The sequence below is a fragment of the Macaca fascicularis genome, chromosome 19 (genome assembly GCF_037993035.2).
Source record: "Macaca fascicularis isolate 582-1 chromosome 19, T2T-MFA8v1.1".
Classification (NCBI taxonomy): Eukaryota; Metazoa; Chordata; class Mammalia; order Primates; family Cercopithecidae; genus Macaca; species Macaca fascicularis.
In genome coordinates this window covers 14280226-14301008 of record NC_088393.1, presented here as the reverse complement: position 1 = coordinate 14301008, position 20783 = coordinate 14280226, and the positions used below count along the sequence as shown (strand labels likewise).

Sequence of the window (20783 nt, the reverse complement as noted above, 5' to 3'; positions counted from 1 at the left end):
CCTGCCAGAACGGCCCCATTTTTCTGCTCCTGCCCAAGCCCACCTAGGCCACCACCCCTGCCCAATCCCCCAGGACATGGTCCCATTCCCTGCCCCCTAATTGTCCCTCCCTTGCTCTAAACTGCCTGGCTTGTCACTGGGGCATCCATGGTGACATCACCATTCACCTTCCTTAGTGAAGAGGATACGGGGGGCTCCATCTAGTTGTCTGTCAATTTCTTCCTCAAATGAAGCCCCCATCTCCAGTACGGAGCTGGGGGTGGGATGGGAGGAGTCCACCTATCTTGCATGTTAGTGCAGGGGGTGACTGAAAGACCAAATGTCCACAGAAAGGGTCTCATGATGTCGATCTGGCTTCAAGGTGCCGGAACCCCCTCAGCTACCCCAAGGACCCACTCCTGTTTCTCTGCACAAAGCAGCTCACCCCAGCGCCCCACGGTGCTGAAACTCAAAGAGGAAAGGGAGATCTAGGTACAGGACTCGCAGCAATGTTCACACTACACCTTGCCCCAAGACCAGGCCTTGTCTGTTGTTGATCCATTCATAAGCATTTATTGAGTGCTGACTGGATGCCCAGCTATGGGGAGATGGCAGATGGCACAAAGGGCAGGGTCCCCAAGGACGGGCGATTTCAGCTGTTGCCTCGCCAACCCCAGGCCATCCCCAGGGCTCACTCTCGGGCTGGGGGGAGGGTCTGGGAGTGGGAGTGGTCCTCATAGGGTGGGTCTTCCTGGAAATCCAGCTGAGCCCGGGTGCTCTTGCCCAGGTGTAGGCGGCCTCTTAGGTGGGCATGGAGGGAGAGCAGGAGGGCGAAGGCTCAGACTTCCCGGCACCTCTGAAACCTAGCGGAGGGGGGAGGGAGAGAAATGCTTAATCACAGGCCACGATGACTCAATGCTCCCCAAGTTGCCCACGGACTCGGCCTCCGGGGCTGCTGGGCCTCTGGCGCCACCCAGTGGCTGCTCCGGAGACAGCGACCCCGTGACGTCTCTGGCTCCGCCGGGCAGCCCCGCCGGGACCCAGAGCCCGAGACAAAGCGCCGGAGTTCCGATTCTGCAACCGTGGTGCCCTCTCGTGGCCGCCGAGCTCTGGCGGGGGCGGGGGTCCCCGGATCTGTTACTCCCAGAAGTTGTTAATCATAAAGGCTGGCGGCAGGACACCATCTTCCCTAAGTCCTTTTAGCCTCCAGCGTCTCCCAGTGGGACAGCATCAAACCTCACAGGGAACACTATCGTCTCCTGGAGGCAGTCTTTCACGCTTTTTTTCTTTTTTGAGAGGGAGTCTCACTCTGTCGCCCAGACTGGAGTGCAGTAATGTGATCTCAGCTCACTGCGACTTCCACCTCCCGGGTTCTAGCGATTCTCCTGTCTCAGCCCCCCGAGTAGCAGGGATTACAGGCGCATGCTACCACGCCATTAATTTTTTGTATTTTTAGTAGAAACGGGGTTTCACCATGTTGGCCAGGCTGGTCTTGAATTGCTGACCTCAGGTGATCCACCTGCTTCAGCCTCCCCAAGTACTGGGTTTACAGGCGTGAGCCGCCGCCCTCAGCGCTTTCTTTTTTCTTTTTTTTAAAGACAGGGTGTTGCTGTGTTGCCCAGGCTGCAGTGCAGTGGCACCATCTCAGCTCACTGCAGCCTCTGCCCCCTGGACCCAAGCGATCCTCCCTGGTCAGCCTCCCAAGTAGCTGGGACTACAGAAACATACTACCATGTCCGGCTAATTTTTTATAGACTCGGGGTTTCACCATGTTGCCTCAGGCTGGTCTCAAACTCTTGGGCTCGAGCGATCCTCCTGCCTTGGCTTCCCAAAGTATTGGGATTACAGGTGTGAGCCACCACATCTGACCCTTTCATGACTTTAACAAATGTTCACTGCAAAGCTGTCTGAGAGTAGATGGGAGGGGTGGTCCTCTCCCAGTCACTATCCTCCAGGAGCTCACAGTCTGATGGGGGAGGCAGTGCCCAAACACACCTAGTCAGACTGGCCCCTCCTCTGTTAGCTGACTTCCTCAAAGACAATTTAAGTTGCTAGAACGAATTTCTCTTTTAAAACCTCACTGGGGGCCAGGCACGGTGGCTCATGCCTGTAATCGCAGCACTTTGGGAGGCCGAGGCAGGTGAATCTCCAGGTCAGGAGTTTGAGACTCAGTCTGGCCAAGATGGTGAAAGCCCGTTCTGTACTAAAAATACAAAAATTAGCCGGGCGCAGTGGTGGGCGCCTCTAATTCCAGCTACTCAGGAGGCTGAGGCAAAAGAATTGCTTGAACCCGGGAGGCAGAGGTTGCAGTGAGCCAAGATCGCGCCACTGTACTCTCTAGCCTGGGTGACAGAGCAAGACTCCATCTCGGAAAAACAATATTAAATAAATAAATAAATAAAACCTCACTGGGGCCAGGCATGGTGGCTCAGGCCTGTAATCCTAGCATTTTGGGAGGCCTAGGCAGGAGGATCACCTAAGCCGTGTTCGACACCGGCCTGGGAAACATAGTAAGACCCTGTTTCTACCGGTGGGGGGGCAGGGGGGGAAGCCAAGTGTAGTGGTGCAGGCCTGTAATTCCAGCTACTTGGGAGACTGAGGCAGGAGAATCGCTTGAACCCAGGAGGCAAGGTTGCAGTGAGCCAAGATCGTGCTACTGCAGTCCAGCCTGGGTGACAGAAAGAGACACTGTCTCAACATAAAGACATAAATCAAATAAACTGGCTCGGCGTGGTGCTCACGCCTGTAATCTCAGCAGTTTGGGAGGCCAAGGCGGGCGGATCTTCAGGTCAGGAGTTCGAGACCAGCATGGCCAACATGGTGAAACCCCATCTCTACTAAAAATACAAAATTTAGCTGGGCATGGTGGCAATTAGTCAGGCATAGTGGCATCCGCCTATAATCCCAGCTACTCAGGAGGTTGAGGCAGGAGAATCACTTGAATCCAGGAGATGGAGATTGCAGTGAGCTAAGATGGCGCCACTGCACTCCAGCCTGTTCAACAGAAAGAGACTGTCTCAAGATAAACAAATAAGTAAATAAAATAAACTGCTGTTCTAAGCTCTCTCTAAGGTCTTCCCCTCACCCTTGGAGGTGGGTACTGGGGCTAATCTTACTTCACGGAGGGGCTCAGCCATTACCCTGGGACAGGTCCCCCCAGCCACCTGTGCAGGCACCTGCTCCTCCTCCTCCTCCTCGGCGGTGGCCTGTGTCCTGCGTCTTCGCCTTGTCAGGACGGACCAGCTTCTTGCCTGCCGAGTTTCGAGTGGTGTGGCTGTAGACGGAGGTGTAGCCCTGGCCAGTAAGCGGGCAGAAGCGTCGGGTGTGGGCACGCTCACGCGTGGCACCGCACTGGGGGCACACGTAGTCCCGCAGGATGGGACACAGCACCCTGCCGGCCTCGTCCTTCAGCACGTGGGACTGGTAGATGGCCCGGGACTCGCCGTTGTGTTTGCAGAAAGAGCACAGGCGTTCGGGAGCTGGCGAGGACTCCAGGCTGCGCTTCTGATCCTTGGATCCTGGCACTGGGACCGACTCCGGCACTGATACTGACTCTGGCACTGACACTGACTCCAGCGCTGACACTGGTTCCAGCACTGGCTCTGGCTCTGGCTGGGGGCTCAGCCTGGTCTCAGGCCCCTCTTTCCCACTGAAAGCCCTAACCAGGCGTGCCAAACCCAGGTAATCTGTCCACAGGTCAAAGGTCCCCATAGCTGGGCAGCATGTGCCAGGTAGAGGAAGTCACAGAGACAAGTAAGTAACCCTGCCTGGTGCAAGCTCCCTCTTTCTGAACCTTCTCTGCTGCCCCTTCCTTCCTCTCTCTGGAGCCTGGGAGTCTGGGCTGGCCGACCCTCCTTTTACCTCCAAGGGGGTGTGAAGGGGGAGGAGCAGGCTGTGGGAGGTTCCTTGTTGTCACAGGGGGGCTGGGTGCCCCCCTAAGGCACCTCCCAAGAGGCTGCATGGCCTCTGGCGGTGCTGGGGGACTGCAGGACACAGGGTGTGTGGGGGGACACCCAGTGATGTGCACCACACCCCCATGTACACACCTCCAGGGAACTGGGGGGCTACCCTGACTCCCCTCCTTTTGGAGTCCTTAGCCCTCCAGCCCCACTGGAGGATGGGCAGAATGGGTTGGAAACCCCACCCTCAAAGACTAACAGTTACCAGTAACTTAAAGAAGTTAACTTAGTAACTTCTTTATCATTTTTTCTTCCTTCCCCTGGGCGGAGGAGTGGCCAGGTGCCCCTGGGCTCTTTGTGTGTGTGTCCGGGGGTAGGTTGCTGATGCTCCAGCTGTCTCTGAAAGAAGTGTGGTGGTCCCAGGCTCATGGGCTGGTTGCAGGGGTAGGGGGAAGGATCATGCCCCACCCCCAAGCTCTGGTCTCCCTCCAAGAGTTTTCACATCGGTTGTCTTGGTGGAACCCCCATTTAATGGATGAGCAAACTGAGGTGTGAAGCCACCTGCCCATCCAGTTATTTATAAAGACACGCACCAGGCTGGGTGTGGTGGCTCATGCCTGTAATCTCAAAACTTTGGGAGGCCAAGACGGGGCGGATCACATGAGGTCAGGAGTTCGAGGCCAGCCTGGCTCACATGGTGAAACCCTGTCTCTACTAAAAATACAAAAAAAAAAAAAAAATTAGCCAGGCGTGGTGGCGGGCGCCTGTGATCCCAGCTACTCGGGAGGCTGAGGCAGGAGAACTGCTTGAACCCAGGAGGCAGAGGTTGCAGTGAGCCAAGATGAGCCACTGCGCTCCAGCCTGGGTGACAGAGTGAGGCTCTTGTCTCAAAACAAAACAACAACCAAAAGCACCAGATCTGCCTCCTTTTTCTAGTTACCGGGGCCCCCTGAGGCTAGGTGCTGGGCTGGGGAGGGAGCCCCTTCCTGGCTGGGACTGCAGAAGGCTGAGAAAGAATCCTCTGGTGTCGGGAGGTGGGGGATAGCAGGTTAGGATCTTAGGAGGGGACCCTCGGCCGGGCGCGGTGGCTCAAGCCTGTAATCCCAGCACTTTGGGAGGCCGAGACGGGTGGATCACGAGGTCAGGAGATCGAGACCATCCTGGCTAACACAGTGAAACCCCGTCTCTACTAAAAAATACAAAAAAAACTAGCCGGGCGAGGTGGCGGGCGCCTGTAGTCCCAGCTACTCGGGAGGCTGAGGCAGGAGAATGGCCTGAACCCGGGAGGCGGAGCTTGCAGTGAGCTGAGATCCGGCCACTGCACTCCAGCAAGGGGGACAGAGTGAGACTCCGTCTCAAAAAAAAAAAAAAAAAAAAAAAAAAAAGGAGGGGACCCCTAGTACCTACAGCTCTTCAATGTCCTCCCCCAGATGAGATCTCAGGAGGGTAGGGGGTACTCAGGACTTGGACACAGAGGAGAGAGGCTGTGCCGCTTACACACCTCATCCACCCATCCATTCATTGAAGAAACTTTTATTGGCCAGGCACTGCGGCTCATTTTTGAGAGGCCAAGGGAGGATCGCTTGAACCCAGAAGCTGGAGACCAGCCTGGACAACGTTTTGAGACCCCGCTCCTACAAAAACACTTTTTCGAAATAAGCTGGGTGTGGGGGTGCGTGCCAGTGGTCCCGGCTACTGGGGAGGCTGAGGCGGGAGGATCAACACTTGACCCCAGTTATTAGACGCTGCAGTGAGCTAAGATCACACCATTGCACTCCAGCCTGGGTGACAAGAGCGAGATCCTGTCTCTAATTTAAAAAAACAAAACTATGGCACCCCATGGAGCAGAACTTACCACCCACGTTTCAGAAAGGGATTTTAGGCCAGGCAAAGTGGCTCATGCCTGTAATCCCAGCACCTTGGGAGGCTGAGGTGGGAGGATTACTTGAGGTCAGGAGTTTGAGACCAGCCTGGCTGACACGGTGAAATCTCGTCTCTACTAAAAATAAAAAAATTAGCCTGCCGTGGTGGCAGATGGCTGTAATCCCAGCTACTTGGGAGCAGAGGCCGGAGAATCACTCAAACCCTAGAGGCAGAGGTTGCAGTGAGCCAAGATTGGGCCACTGCACTCCAGCCTGGGCAACAGAGTGAGACTGTCTTAAAAAATAATAATAAATGCCGGGCGCGGTGGCTCAAGCCTGTAATCCCAGCACTTTGGGAGGCCGAGACGGGCGGATCACGAGGTCAGGAGTTCGAGACCATCCTGGCTAACACGGTGAAACCCCGTCTCTACTAAAAAATACAAAAAACTAGCCGGGCGAGGTGGCGGGCGCCTGTAGTCCCGGCTACTCGGGAGGCTGAGGCAATAGAATGGCGTAAAAACCCGGGAGGCAGAGCTTGCAGTGAGCTGAGATCCGGCCACTGCACTCCAGCCTGGGCGACACAGCGAGACTCCGTCTCAAAAAAAAAAAAAAAAATAATAATAATAATAATAATAATAAATAATAATAAGAAGAGGGGAGTTTAGCTGCCCTGCCCCAGCCTGTTTACCCCCAACCCTCTAATATTTAGTCCTAAATCCAGCCAGAGTCCATCCAGATCCCAGACACCAGCTCTCCTCTCCAAAGAGGAGTGGCTGGGGTCAGGGCAAAAAATAGGCTGAGTGACTTTGGGGGTGGGGGGGTCCTGTCCCCAGTCCCCATTCCCCTTAAGCCGTGTCTGGCCCAGCCACAGTGACATTCATCCCCCGGTGGGTCTGGCCTCGGTCCTCACAACCCACCGACAACAATGAATGTTGATTGTGACCTTGGCTGTGGCCTAGGGGAGGGGACGTGCCCAGGCTGGATTGGGGGCTCCCCTGGCCCCCCTAGATCTGGAAGGTTAGAGTCACCGGAAGGAGGATGGCAAGTCCAGGTCTCAGGGTCCACTCAACGGTCGATGGTTTGCCTGAGCTGCCCAAACTCACCGACAGGTTGAATGTTCCCCCAAACCCTTGGCAAATTCTCCGGGACCTGGATTCGGGGGTGGGGTAGGTGGCAGAAAACCAGAGAGGGTGAAGGGGGAGAGGAGGAGAGAGTAAGGGACCCCTTGACTCTCATGAAATCAACAACCGCTTTTCAGGTGCCAACTGTTTGCACCTAGATCTGGGAAAAACACAAAGCAAATATAAATGATAGTAAATAAAATGTAGCCTTTGCTATGGGGATGGAGACGTAGCAGTGCCCGGGAGTGCTGGCCTCAAGCCGGCTCCCTAAGTAATTCACAAAGTGGTCCTGGAGGTGCAGATTACCTCCCCCTTTGTCAACTGGGGAGACTGAGGCAAAAGGCCACTGCTAGTCCGAGGTGGAGGAGGCATTCCAAATGGCCCCGGGAAGTCTGGCAACCAAGGATCCTGGCCCCGAGGGCATTGATGCAACGTGAAGATAAACAAACCATTTTAATACAATGTAATACGTTCTTGGAGCTTCACTGAGTTCCGGGCACGATGGTTTAGGAATCACAACAGCGGGAGTAGGGCACTTGGGGGTGGGGGTTCGTCAGGTCTCTCCACTTTGCAAGTGCTATGGGGTCCCCACTAGACAGGGGAGAGGCAGGAGAATCAGAGAGGGCGCCGCTCGCCCCGCGTGCGCGTGCGCACAGCATCTGAACTCGGGCACTTCGGGAGTCAGCGCAGCCCCGTGGGGGCTGCCCCTGGGGTCTCAAAAGGGGCTGCGGCGCCCCCTGTCCATTTCCTCATCCTTCAAATGACCCCCAGTCCCTTCCTCCAGTGATCGCACAGAGTTCGGCGACCACCCCCCGCCCCCGGGTGCCTCCAGGCCTGCAGCTACGCACCCCTATCCCATAGCCCCACAAGCCAAACAGTGACCAGGATGGGCGAGAGAGCCTTCGCCCCCGACCTGGGTCTGCAGACGGCCTAGGACGCTGCATTCAGATTTCCTAGGCATGGCCGAGTGCTGCGGCTCATGCCTGTAATTCCAGTATTTTGAGAGGCGGAGGCGGGAGGATCTTTTGAGCCCAGGAGATGGAGACCAGACTGGGCAACATAGCGAGATTCCTGTCCCTACAAAAAAATTAGCTGGGTGTGGTGTAGTGAGCCTGTAGCCTCAGCTACTTAGGAGGCTGAGATGGGAAGATCGCTTGGACCCCATGAGTTCGAGGCTGCAGTGAGCCGTGATCGCGCCGCTATATTCCCGCCTGGGTGACAGGGCGAGACCCCGTTGTCGCAAAAAATAAGTAATTTCCTGGCCCCTGACATTTCACCGAGGGGAATACTGAGGCCCAAAATAACCGCCGGGCACAACCCCAAGGCGGATTAGGGACCCCCAAGTGTGTCGAGCTGTGTGAACCACCCCACCACCACCACACCCCTCACAGTCCTGGCGACAGGACCCGGCCCAGCCCCTCAGGCCGCGCCCCCGAGAGCCCCACCCACAGTCTGGAGGCACCAGCCAAGGCCCCACCCCAGGCACTGCCCCTTGGAGCCCCGTCGCTTTTGACCTGTTCCCCAGGACACGCTCTCTCTAAAAGCCGCCCATATAGACTCCCACGGAGCCCATCCCCCAAGTCCCTAAGCCAGTCCTCAAAGAGCCCAGCTCCCCTAGGACCCGCCCCCTTAGAGCCCTCCACAAAAGCCTGCTCTACAGACGCCCCGGGACTGCGTCCTGCCCCCGCGAAGCCCAGCCCCCCACTAAGATCCGCCCCGACCGGGAATGCTCCTAAACCGAACTTCGTAGGGTCCCTCAGAGCCCGATCCCGGCTAACTCGCCCTCCCGAACCGCCCCCCGCCCTCCTGACACCTTCTAGAGCCCTTCCCCCAGGGCCCACCCTCTCACCCGCTCCGGGTCGAGGTCACGTTCCCACCCCTCTGTCTGGAGCTGGAGTGGGGCGCCCTCTTTCACAGCTCATCCGCCGCGTCCAGCAGGCCTTCCCATTCGGGCTATAGAGTGCTGGGGGGCCCCTGATCGGCTCCTCTGTATCCCTCACCGCCACCCCCATCCCCAGGTGTCCAGGCCCTTCCGAGGGAGGTGGCCGGTCCCCTGCCTTGTGGATCATTATTCTAAGTAAGAGACAGCCTAGGACTTGGGAAGGAGAGTGAGTTGGGAGCACAGGTATTAATAATTACATTACTGATGATAACACTACAGTCATCACGCCATGAGTAGGATATACCCATTTTGCGGAGGGGGAAGGTGAGTGGCTGTTAGTCCAGAACTCTCAAGGTTCCTCAAAAGCTTGGTTCTTGCCTGTAGCCCCAGCTAGTTGGGAGGCAGGAGGATGGCTGGAGCCCAGAAGTTGAGGCTAGCCTGGAAAACACAGTGAGACCCCCATCTCTCCTCTCTTTTTTTGGGGGGGGGGCCTGGAAGGGGGACATGGGGGAGGAGGTGGTCAGGACCTGGCAGACAAAGAGCCCATTATGGGGATTCCAGCGACACTAAGAGCCCTCTGGGGATCTCCGCAGGGTCACCTGGTGATGGCCCAGGCTTTTTTTTTTCTGTCACCCAGGCTGAAGTGCACTGGCGCCATATCCGCCCACCGTAATCTCCACCTCCCGGGTTCAAGCAGTTCTCCTGCCTCAGCCCCCCCACTAGCTGGGACTACAGGCACCTGCCACTATGCCCAGCTAATTTTTGTATTTTTAGTTGAGACGGGGTTTCACCATGTTGGCCAGGTTGGTCTCCAACTCCTGGGCCTCCCAAAGTGCTGGGATTATAGGCATTACTGCCCCTTGGAGCCCCGTCGCTTTTGACCTGTTCCCCAGGACAGAGCGAGACTCCGTCTCAAAAAAAAAAAAAAAGAAAGAAATGAGGTCTCATTATGTTGCCCAGGCTGGTCGCGAACTCCTGGGCCTCCCAAAGTTCTGGGATTACAGGCGTGAGCCACCTCTTCCCACCCGAATTTCTTCTTGATGGCTGTGAACAGCTGTAATGTTGGGGGTGGGGGGTCATCAGGCAGGAGACATTCCGGCTATGTTGGAGGGGGTTCTCCAGACACTTCCTGTGTGTCCTCTCTGCCTCCTACTCCTCCCTCTGAGGGCTCTGGCCTTGAACTGCCAATGAGGTTGTTCCCTATAAGGTTTCTCCCTAAGACAAGACACAAGACCATGGTGGAGGAGGGGTCTGGTCTCGAAGGCCAGGAAGCTGGGGCTGGGGCGACAGGAGGCTGGCAGCCCCAACCCTGGGTCTGACTATCTCCCTTCTTTGCCTGTGGTCGGTGCAGGCTTCTGGCCCTCCTTGTCTGTCTGGATCCACCTGTCTCTTGGTCGTCCCAGGGTCATCTGTCTGGGTCGGACTACGCCCCTCACACATCCGTTATCTGTCTGGGTCTTTGGCCCGACCCGTGCACCTGCCTTGAACTGTCTCAATCTGCCTGTATGTGTGTCTGGCTGTTTACTCCCCATCTCCCCTGTCTGTGACTGGCGACTGTGGTGCCTGTCCCCTCCTGTTCCCTTAGGGAGTCTGCTTGTCTCGCTGCAGCTGTCTGCTGGTCTGACTTTGAAGTCCCTCAGAGTGGGAGGTGACAGTCTCCTCCCGCTTGTGACCCTGAGCCTTGGTGCAGGGTTCCTGGGACCCCTCACCTGGCTCCAGTGCAGCTGGAAGGGTCTTTTTGGCCAGGGCAGCTGGGGATAAGTGGGGTGTGGGGGATGGCCCTCTAAAAGCCACGTTATTGGCTGGGCATGGTGGCTCATGCCTGTAATCCCAGCACTTTGGGAGGCCAACGTGAGCAGATCACTTGAGGTCAGGAGTTCAAGACCAGCCTAGCCAACATTGTGAAACCCCATCTCTACTAAAAATACAAAAAAAAAAAAAAGAAAAAAAAAGTAGCCGGGCATGGTGGTGCATACCTGTAGTCCCAGCTACTTGGGAGGCTGAGGCACGAGAATTGCTTGAACCCGGGAGGCAGAGTTTGCAGTGTACCGAGATCAAGCCACTGCACTACAGCCTGAGTGACAAGAGTGAGACTCTGTCTCAAAAACTAAAAAAAAAAAAGCCACACTATCCCAGGGCCCTGCCCCCCACCCCCACACTTAGCACCAGCAAGGTACAGGGCAGCTGGCGCAGGTCAGGGGGATCAGAGTCAGAGGTGAGAGGTCCTAGCAGAGGCAGATGAGCAAGTGATGGACGGATGGATGGATGGAGGCAGCTCTACCGTGAAGAACAAGGCTGGGCACGGTGGCTCATGCCCGTCATCCCACTGCTTTGGGAGGCCAAAGCAGGAAGATTGTCTGAGCCCAGGAGTTCAAGACCAGCCTGAGCAACATGATGAAACCCTGGCTCAACTAAAAATACAAAAACTTAGCCGGGCATGGTGGTGCGCGTCTGTAGTCCCAGCTATTTGGGAGGCTGAGGTGGGAGGATCACGGAAGCCAGGGAGGTCAAGGCTGCAGTGAGTGAGACACAGTCGCTCCACTGCACTCTAGCCCAGGCCTTGTCTCAAAAAAAAAAAAAGAAAAAAAGAAAAAAGTTGAAGAACAAGGTGGGCGTGGCTAGAAGGTCAGCGTCTCCAAGTTCCCAGGGGTGTCTGGTGGTCCGTGTGTCCTGCCCGTGATTCTTGAAGTCTTGACTTTGAAGTCCCTCAGGGTGGGAGGTGACAGGCTGTCTCCTCTCGATCCCAAACCCTGAACTTTGGTGCATGAGGGTTGGGGGTGTATCTATGTATGTTCCCCGCATGAGTTCCTATATATATCCTCCTGTGTGTCTGTTTGTTGTATGTAACTGTGTGTGCGTGTGTGTGTACTTGGGCCTGGAAGGCAGACACGGGGGAGGAGGTGGTCAGGACCTGGCAGACAAAGAGCCCTCTGGGGGTCTCCGCGGGGTCACGGTGATGGCCCAGGCTGTCTAGACTGGCAAGCAAGGGTGCCTCATTTCAGTGATACCTGCGTGGGCTCTCTCAGGTCCCGCCCTCCGCAGGCCGTCTCCCCCACTTCCTTTCCAGCTGCGGGAGTCTTTCATGCCAGGGGTCCTCAGACAAGGGGCTCCTCTGTCCCACCCAGCCCATGGAAGGTGGGTGGGCTAGGAGCCCAGCTTCCTTCCCAGGCCTGCCAGATGTGAGGCCAGGATTGGGGAAGGCGAGGAGGTTCTGGCTTCTCCAGGATTGGGACTGGGGACTATGGAGGGGCCAAGTTGAAGGAAAATTCAGGCGGGGCGCAGTGGCTCAAACGCCCGTAGTCCCAGCGCTTTGGGAGGCCGAGGCAGGAGGATCACTTGAGCCCTGGAGTTCAAGATCAGCCTGGGCAACGCAGGGAGACCTCATCTCTACAAAAAAAAAATTTAAAAAGAATTTTTTTTTTTTTTTTTTTTTTTTTTTGAGGCGGAGTCTCGCTCTGTTGCCCAGGCTGGAGTGCAGTGGCCGGATCTCAGCTCACTGGAAGCTCCACCTCCCGGGTTGACGCCATTCTCCTGCCTTAGCCTCCCGAGTAGCTGGGACTACAGGCGCCCGCCACCTCGCCCGGCTAGTTTTTTGTATTTTTTAGTAGAGACGGGGTTTCACCGTGTTAGCCAGGATGGTCTCGATCTCCTGACCTCGTGATCCACCCGTCTCGGCCTCCCAAAGTGCTGGGATTACAGGCTTGAGCCACCGCGCCCGGCCAAAAAAAGAATATTTTTAAATAAGGGAAATTCAGACACTTCTACTGAGGCTTATGGTGCTGGGTGACCCGGGTCTGGGTCAGGGTGGGCTCCGCCTCAAGAAATCTTGCAGGATATTTCTATGGGTCTATAAATAGGGGCTTCAGGTCCAAGCTACTTTGCTGAGCTATCTTGGGGGGTTCTGTGGGTGTCTGTAAGTCCAGGTGGGAGTGTGCTATAGCAGGTGGCTGTCTCTCCACCAGTTGTGTGTGTGTGTGTGCGTGTGTGTGTGAGTTCCTGTCGGCTTCTGTTTGTGTGTGGATGTCAGCGTTCCTGTGGGTGTATATCATGCTAATTGTGCATAATTCCAGGTCGACGTGTGAGCCAGTGTGCGTGGGTGTCTGATGTCTGCTAGTGTCACTATGAGTGACTGGAGTCTGTATCATCCAGTCATGGTGTCCCCCCCATCCCATTCCCCACTAAAATGTCAGGTGTGGGAGGACAGGATTTCACTCTTTTTTTCTTTTTTTTTTTTTTTTTGAGACTAGGTCTCGCTGTCACCCAGGCTAGAGTGCAGTGGTGCCATCATAGCTCACTGCAGCCTCAAACTCCTGGGCTCCAGCGATCCTCCCGCCTCAGTCTCCCTAGTACCTGGGACTATAGGCACACACCACCACGCGCGGCTAATTTTTTTTTTTTTTAACTCCTGGTCTCAAGTGATCCTGCCACCTAGGCCTCCCAAAGTGCTGAGATTACAGGCGTGAACCACTGTCCTCTTTCAGATTTCCCTCTTGTTCACAGATGCATCCCCAGTGCTAGAACAGTGCCAGGTACGTAACAGATGCTCGATAAATGAGTACTGGGGCCAGGTGCAGTGGCTTACGCCTGTAATCCCAACATTTTGGGAGGCCGAGGTGGGCGGAATCACCTGAGGTCAGGAGATCAAGACCAGCCTGGACAACATGGTGAAACCCCATCTCTACTAAAAATACAAAAATTAGCTGGGCGTGGTAGCGGGCACCTGTAATCCCAGCTACTGGAGGCTGAGGCAGGAGAATCGCTTGAACCTGGGAGGTGGAGATTGCAGTGAGCCGAGATCGTGCCACTGCACTCCAGCCTGGGTGACAAAGCAAGACTCCGTCTCCCAAAAAAAAAAAAAAAAAAAAAAACAGTGAGTATTGGGTTTCTGGGGATTTCTGCCTGCCCGTGTGTCATTTCCCCATGAGTCTGTGCATGCCAGTGTGTGTGCATGTGTTAATTGTGTCTGTGTGTATGTCAGTATTACTGTAGATGTGCAGGTGTCCGAGTGCCTAAACAAACCTCAGGGTAGGTGACGATGGGCATATGACCACTGGGTTCATGCTCATATATCTTTGTGGGTGACAGTGTCATTGTGGGTGGCTAGGGGGATCCATTTTACTGTGGACAACTGTGTGTCCACGTGTGCAGTTGTGTTCTTGGGCAGGGGTGGTCTGTATGTGTATATGTCAAGACTACTGAGACCCACTACACGGGAGACTAAGGTGGGAGGATCGCTTGAGCCTGAGAGTTTGAGGCTGCAGTGAGAGCTATGATCATGCCACTGAACTCCAGCCTGGGTGACAGAGCCAAACCCTGTCTCAAAAAACAAAACAAACAAAAATTTGGGCCAGGCACTGTGGCTCAGCGCTCTGGGAGGCCAAGGTCGGGGGAAAGCTAGAGCTCACGAGTTCGAGACGAGCCTGGGCAACCGGCAAAACTCCATCTCTACAAAAAATACAAAAATTATCCAGGTGTAGTGGTGCACACCTGTACTCCCAGCTACTCAGGAAGCTGAGGTGGGAGGGGTGCTTAAGCCCAGGAGGTGGGCCTAGATTGCAGTGAGCCTAGATCGCGCCACTGCACTCCAGCCTAGGCAGCAGAGTGAGACCCTGTCTCAAAAAAAATAAAATAAAAAACGGTGGCCAGGCGCGACGGCTCACACCTGTAATCCCAGCACTTTGGGAGGCTGAGGTGGGTGGATCCCCTGAGGTCAGGAGTTCAAGACCAGCCTGGCCAAGATGGTAAAACCCTGTCTCTACTGAAAATACAAAAATTAGCCGGGTGTGGTGGTACACGCCTGTAATCCCAGCTACTCAGGAGGCTGAAGCAAGAGAATTGCTTGCCAGGAGATCGTGCCATGGCATTCCAACCTGGGCAGCTGAGAGAGACTCCATCTCTACATAAATAAATAAGTAAATAAAAATTAAAAAGATGACCTCGTGTGACCTGTTGTCAGATGTGAGTGTTTCTGCAGGCTTTGTACCGTGTGTGTGTGTGTGGGTGGGTGTGTGTGTGTGTGGCAGGGTTGGGGGGTGACTGTGGGTAACTGTGAGTGTGCAGGTGTGAACTTGCTCGGGAGGACACATGGATGTCTGTGTGTCCCAGGTACTGTGAACAATGGAGTCGGAGTCTGTGTGTGCCTGACTGGTGGGCTTCAGGGATCTGTGTTTGTCGTTGCTACCCTGAGTGACATTCTGTGGGTGAACACCCACTTCTGTGTGTCAGTGTTATGCGAAAGGCGGTGTCTATGTTGTAGCCGCCTTCGTTGGTGGCTCCATTTCTCTGTGTGGCAGCCTTTCAATGGGCAGTATCGCTGGATGTCCGAGCCCTTGTGGGTGACGTGTCTACACACGTGGCAGTGTTATTGTGGGGGACTGTATGTGTGTGTCAGCATCACTTTGGGCTGTGTATTAATGGGGGTGCTGTACATCTGTGTATAGCATGTGATTTTGGGGGTCTCCACCAGGGCCTTGGGAATATCTAATCGTGGCTGGGTTCATGCATCTGCCAGCAATCCAGGGTGTGGAATGGGTAGGGAAGGAGATGAGGGGAGGGGAACCGAAGCGTGGGGCGGTGGGGGGGACCTCTCAGTCCTTATCAGCCAATGAGGTGTCTTCTCCACCCTCCCACCCCCAACCTGCCCTCCAGGGCAGGTCGCTGTGAAAGGCGCCCTGTCGCTTTAAAAGGGCTCCCCGGCAGTGGGATTCGGGGCCATTTTTCCTTTTTATGGCCAGTTTGGGAGGGCGGGTTCCTTCTGGCAAACCTTGGCCCCAGTAAATACCCTGCAGCTGCTGCCGGTAATGACAGGCCGGAGGGGCGGCCCGCGCTGGGCGCCAGGGCTTCCGGAGGCGGCGCAGCTGCAGCACCCCCAGCCCGCGGCCAGGCCTGAGCGGGGCCCCCGCCGAGATCGGTCTCCGCAGGCCCGAGCGCCCATGAACTTGGCCAGAGCAGCCTTCACGAACGCGCGCGCGCCGGGCCGGACTCTCTCCTGGCATTCAATTTCCGAGCGCCCCACCCGCCCCGCGCCCCCAAGAACAAAGCTCGCCGCCGCCCCGGCCCGTGGCCTCCCCGCGCGCGGTCAGGTGTCGGGCAGTCGGGGCGCCACTGTCCCCACGCCCCCCCATCGCACGTCTCCGCCCCGCGGGGGCATCTCCGCTCGCCCTCCAGCTGGCGGCCCCGGCTCGGAAACTCGGGGGCCTGTCCCCTTTGCAGAATCTGACCCTCCCGACGCCCCCTCTCCGGAAAGGCCAGACACAGAGATGCCGCCGGGGCCTCCCCGCCCCCCTTCCCATCCCCAACAACAATGGAGGGCCGGGCCGCAGAGGCCGGGGCGCCCGCCCCGGGGCCGCGAGCAGGTGCGCGAGGGGGCTGCGGCCGCGTCCCGCCCCGCCCCGCCGCGCCCCCTCCCCGCGGGCGGCCCCCGCCCCGCCCGTGCTCCCGGTCCGCCCGGCGCCCGCGCTCACCTCCACTGGGGCCGCCGCCGCATTTCCCCCTCTTCTTTCCAAAACCCGCCCGGAAAAGCCCCCCGGGCCCGAGGCGCCTGCACGGGAAATTGCATTTCGGCGGCTCCGGGGCCGGGCGGGGGCTCCCTAGGCCGTGGGCAGGGGGGGAGGGGGCCGCGGGGCTCCGGCGCCGGCTCGAACCCGTGGCCGCCGCCTCCCGCCCGCCCGCCTGTCTGTCTCGGTGACGTGCCCGCGCTCCCCGCCGCCGCCGCCCCCTCCCTCCTCCCAGCGCCGCGCCGGGCGGTGGGTCCAGCCGCGGCCGTGCGCGCCCCGAGGCCTCCCGCCAGGCGCACCAGGACGCACTCGGGGGATGCCCGTGGGTCTACAAGACGCAGCCTCCGGGGCCCGCGCGGGGGAATCGGGGACACGGAGGCGCGGGCGGGCACACGCGGGGACCCAGACGCACGCAGACCTCAAAGGCGCCGGGGGGAGCACACGCGCACAAAGGCATGCGGGCCACAGACACAGGGAACGGTGTGCAGGGGGCTGTGAGACACACACCCAAGGGAGGGGGTGGCGGGACATGCAGGCGTGCCGGGCCGCACGGGGGTGGTCATAAAACCCAGCTACACACAGAGGGACACCCGGGGGCACCAGACACATGCAAGATACACAGACACTCCAGGACAGGAGGGAAGGTCCTTAGAACCGAAATATACAAAAACACGCCTGAACCCCGGGCGCACACAGCTCACACAAGACACACGGACACGCAGGAGATCACAGACACACTGGGGTATCCACAGACCTGAGATATACCCCTCAACATACACACGCAGTACCCCAGGTACACAGCCACAGGAACACCATGACACACACAAAATAACACATGGATATACACATAGAACCAGAACACACCCATAGAGACACACACAGATCTACAAAGTTCACAGACACACACATATATGCACAGCCACTCAGGTCAAATGGACCAGTCGCAGAGGCAGAGAAACAGAACCAACAGCCTCATGCACAAGACCCCCAGCAGGTCCCAGAGCCACAGGGGTCCACATAGACACACACACAATTCAGGGGCACGTGGGGACGTGTTCCTGGGACTGTGAGACAAACATGTATACAGGCCAGGTGCACAGACCGCATGCCATCTGTACAAAGGATGGGGTTCCTCGGATCTCCCAAAGATCCTTGCACAGACTACCCCCTCATACACCCCCCGAGACACCGCCCCCCCGCCCCGCCCCGCCCAGGTATAAGAGCATGCACAAGGCAGGAATGATCGTACCCTGGCTGAGGCTCCACACACTGCCCCTGCCCGCAGTGGCCACCGCGGCTGGTAGAGGAAGGTCACATCAGGGCAAACCATGGCGCCAGGCAGCCTCCCATTGGCCCAGGCTGAGCTGACAGATTTCTCATTCTGTTTATTTATCCCCTACCCCAGTCTGAGAGGGGGATGGAGAAACCTTGGCTGCCCCCCTTCCAAGCCCAGGCCTTAACCCTTATGGGGCCATGGCCCTTCCCCACCTGACCGCACCCCTCCCTTCCTTTCAGCCCCCTCCACCACAGTCCTGCCTCAGTTTCTCCTTGACAGGTTCACCTCCCACATCGTCCAACTGCGTTCAGGTCTCAGCCCAGAAAGTCTGGTCCCAGGTCTAGGAGAGTGGAGGTCTCCAGGACCACTCCCCGCATCCCTAACCCCACCAAAGGTTAGAGGGGCCAGCCCTAGTCTATACCTAACCTCTCCCAAAGGAAGTCTTTCCCCAGAGTGGGGATGGAGAGACACGTGCAGGGGAGAGAATGGGAGTTCACTGCAATCTAGTAATCATACCTCAATAAGGTGGGGGGGCAGTCAGCTCTGTTGATGCCCCTCCTGTGCCACCCGCCCCCTCCCCCCTCCACCGGCCAGTCCTTCTTACAGAAAAGGAGCAAGGGGGTCGGGTACAGTGGCCCAAGCCTGTAACCCCAGCACTTTGGGAGGCCAAGGCAGGAGGATCGCTTGAGGCCAGGAGTTCAAGACCAGCCTGGGCAACACAGAGAGACACTGTCTCTACAAAAATAAAATAAAATTTTTAAAAAATTAGCCAGGTGGCCGGGCGCGGTGGCTCAAGCCTGTAATCCCAGCACTTTGGGAGGCCGAGACGGGCGGATCACGAGGTCAGGAGATCGAGACCATCCTGGCTAACACGGAGAAACCCCGTCTCTACTAAAAAAAATACAAAAAACTAGCCGGGCGAGGTGGCGGGCGCCTGTAGTCCCAGCTACTCGGGAGGCTGAGGCAGGAGAATGGCGCAAACCCGGGAGGCGGAGCTTGCAGTGAGCTGAGATCCAGCCACTGCACTCCAGCCTGGGCGACAGAGCCAGACTCCGTCTCAAAAAAAAAAAAAAAAAAAAAAAGCCAGGTGTGGTGGTGAGGGCCTATAGTCCCAGCTACTTGTAGGAGGCTGAAGCAAAAGGATCGCTTAAGCCCAGGAGGTCAAGGCTGCAATGAGCTGTGATCACACCACTGCACTCCAGCATGTGCAACACAGACTTCATCTCTAAAAAAAAGAGGGTATTGGGGAAGGAGTTCCTCTCTTAGAAAAAGAGGTGGAGGGGGTTGGGGAGGGACTTGCTCTGGAATACTCAACATTCACATTTATTCATTCAATCATCCATCCATCCATAGACATGTATAAACCTCATCTCCCATCCAGACCAGGGCAACCTCTGAGGCAGGGACTATTCTATTTATCTAGAAGGGTGGGGGCCCAGGGTAGAGTTCTCCCCAACTGTATTTTGGAATCTTTTTCCTGGTCCCAGAAGGGCCTATCATCATCTCAGACTCTTCCCAGCAAGCCAATGAAGTGAATACTGCCGTTTCCACAGATGGGCAACCGAGGCCCAGACGGGGGCTGCCCTTGCCCAAGGTGGCACCGCCTGTAAGAGGCAGAGCTGGGGCCAGGCGCGGTGGTGCACGCCTGTAATGCCAGCATTTTGGGAGGCCAAGTCGGGCGGATCACGAGGTCAGGGGTTCGAGACCAGCCTGACCAACACGGTGAAACCTCATCTGTACTAAAAATACAAAAATTAGCCGGGCGTGGTGGCACGCGCCTATAATCCCAGCTACTCAGGAGGCTAAAGCAGAAGAATCGCTTGAACCTAGGAGGCGGAGGTTGCAGTGAGCCGAGATCGCGCCACTGCACTCCAGCCTGGGCCACAGAGCTAGACTCCGTCTCAAAAAAAAAAAAAAAAAAAAGGCAGAGCTGGAATTCTTTTTGTGCGAGGCCTTTTCCCCCTGTCTGGTCTCCAGGACCGGCCAGCTGTCCGGCCCGCTGAATTTCCTGCAGCCACCAGCAGGGGGCAGCAAAGTCCAGCGCCCTCCCAGCTGTGGGGGCCGGCAGGACTGATCTCAGCTCTCAGCGCAGTCTCCTCCCCGCCACCTCCCACTCCACGGTAGCTGAGGACTCTGCCTGGACACCCCAGGCTGGAGCCTCCACTGCCCAAATGCAGAGGCCCCAGAAGGAAGGGCCCCTTCTTAAATAAAGCCCCCTAGAACTGCCGTCCCCACAAATGTCCAACTCACTCGGTGTTTCTCTACGTCTAACTCTCCTTCTTGCTGCAGCGCATTTGCCGGGGCGGGCGGCCTCTGCATTCCAGAACTGGGTCAGACCAGGAGGGAGGATTCCTGGATCCTGGCCCAGTGGCCAATCCGCCCTGGGCTTCTCACCCCCCAGACTCCTCTGAAGATCCCCAGAGCCCAGCACAGGATGGGAGGAGCGGTGGGGGAAGCCCCGGCGCCCCAGACGCCTTAGGGCGTGGGAACTGCCCTCCTCCCTACACAACCCCGGTCCCCAGTTCCTGGGGCCCCTGCCAGTGCTGACTCATAGGGGGAGCCCAGGGCTGCGACACACCAGCAGCTCTTTCTGAACCTCTCCCTGGGAGTTTTCACCTCCTGTCCCCTTGGGGGTCTCCGTGGGGACCCAAGGTGGGCGTGAGAGTCAGGCAGCCCTTCTCAACTCCATCAGCCCGGAACTCCAGCCCCCGAAGTCCCCCAAGGCTGTGGCCATTGGATACTGGGTGGATGTTTCAGGGGGTCTTGGGTGCTGCCCCTGTGTTCTCAGATGTGGGTGTAGCTTGCACACTCAGTCATCGAGTGAGAGAAAGCCCCGAGGAGGCAAAGCCTAGGCCGTGTGAGTGCTTTCCTCCGCACCCCACCGGAGTCTGGGCAGGGACACTCCGGGACCAGAACGAAGCCCTGGGCTTGGAGCTCATTTCCTCAACCGCAAACCATCTTCTCCCGCCATCTTCCCGGTCTCCGGAAATGGCGGCTCCATCCTCCCAGCTGCTCAGACAAAAACCTTTATTAACAGATGCAACCCATTAACAATTTTGGTTACTGTGCTTTTTTGTTGTTGTTTTTTTGAAACAGGGTCTGGCTCTGTCGCCCAGGCTGGAGTACAGTGGCACGATCTCTGCTCACTGTATCCTCCGCCTCCCGGATTTCTTTCAGCCTCCCAAATAGCTGGGGCTGCAGGCACCTGCCACCACGCCTGGCTAATTTTTTTGTGTTTTTAGTAGAGGTGGGTCTTGCGATGTTGCCC

General features: G+C 57.0%; 1 protein-coding gene across 4 annotated transcripts; it reads right to left on the bottom strand.

Moving 5' to 3' along the window:
* Positions 1 to 527: 527 nt before the first annotated feature.
* On the bottom strand, positions 528 to 16420 carry NANOS3 (nanos C2HC-type zinc finger 3). Of its 4 annotated transcripts, none has more exons than XM_074026110.1 (3): positions 16207 to 16420; positions 3156 to 3273; positions 528 to 842 (listed from the first exon to the last, which is right to left on the bottom strand). In XM_074026110.1, exons 1-3 carry the CDS (start codon positions 16299 to 16301, stop codon positions 714 to 716), a joined length of 342 nt encoding a protein of 113 aa, XP_073882211.1. In that variant the 5' UTR covers positions 16302 to 16420; the 3' UTR covers positions 528 to 713. The 4 variants fall into 4 exon arrangements, with proteins under 4 accessions (XP_073882211.1, XP_073882212.1, XP_073882213.1 ...); XM_074026111.1 differs by having other exon boundaries at positions 3144 to 3253; XM_074026112.1 differs by having other exon boundaries at positions 3156 to 3253.
* Positions 16421 to 20783: the final 4363 nt, after the last annotated feature.

Bases quoted from the DNA above. Each gene is read 5' to 3' on its own strand.
- NANOS3 (XM_005588207.5), bottom strand. From the start codon at position 3,690: ATGGGGACCTTTGACCTGTGGACAGATTACCTGGGTTTGGCACGCCTG. The intron at 843-3,155 runs GTGCCTGCACAG...CCCCTCCGCTAG, and splicing joins AGGAGGAGGAGGAGGAGCAG to GTTTCAGAGGTGCCGGGAAG.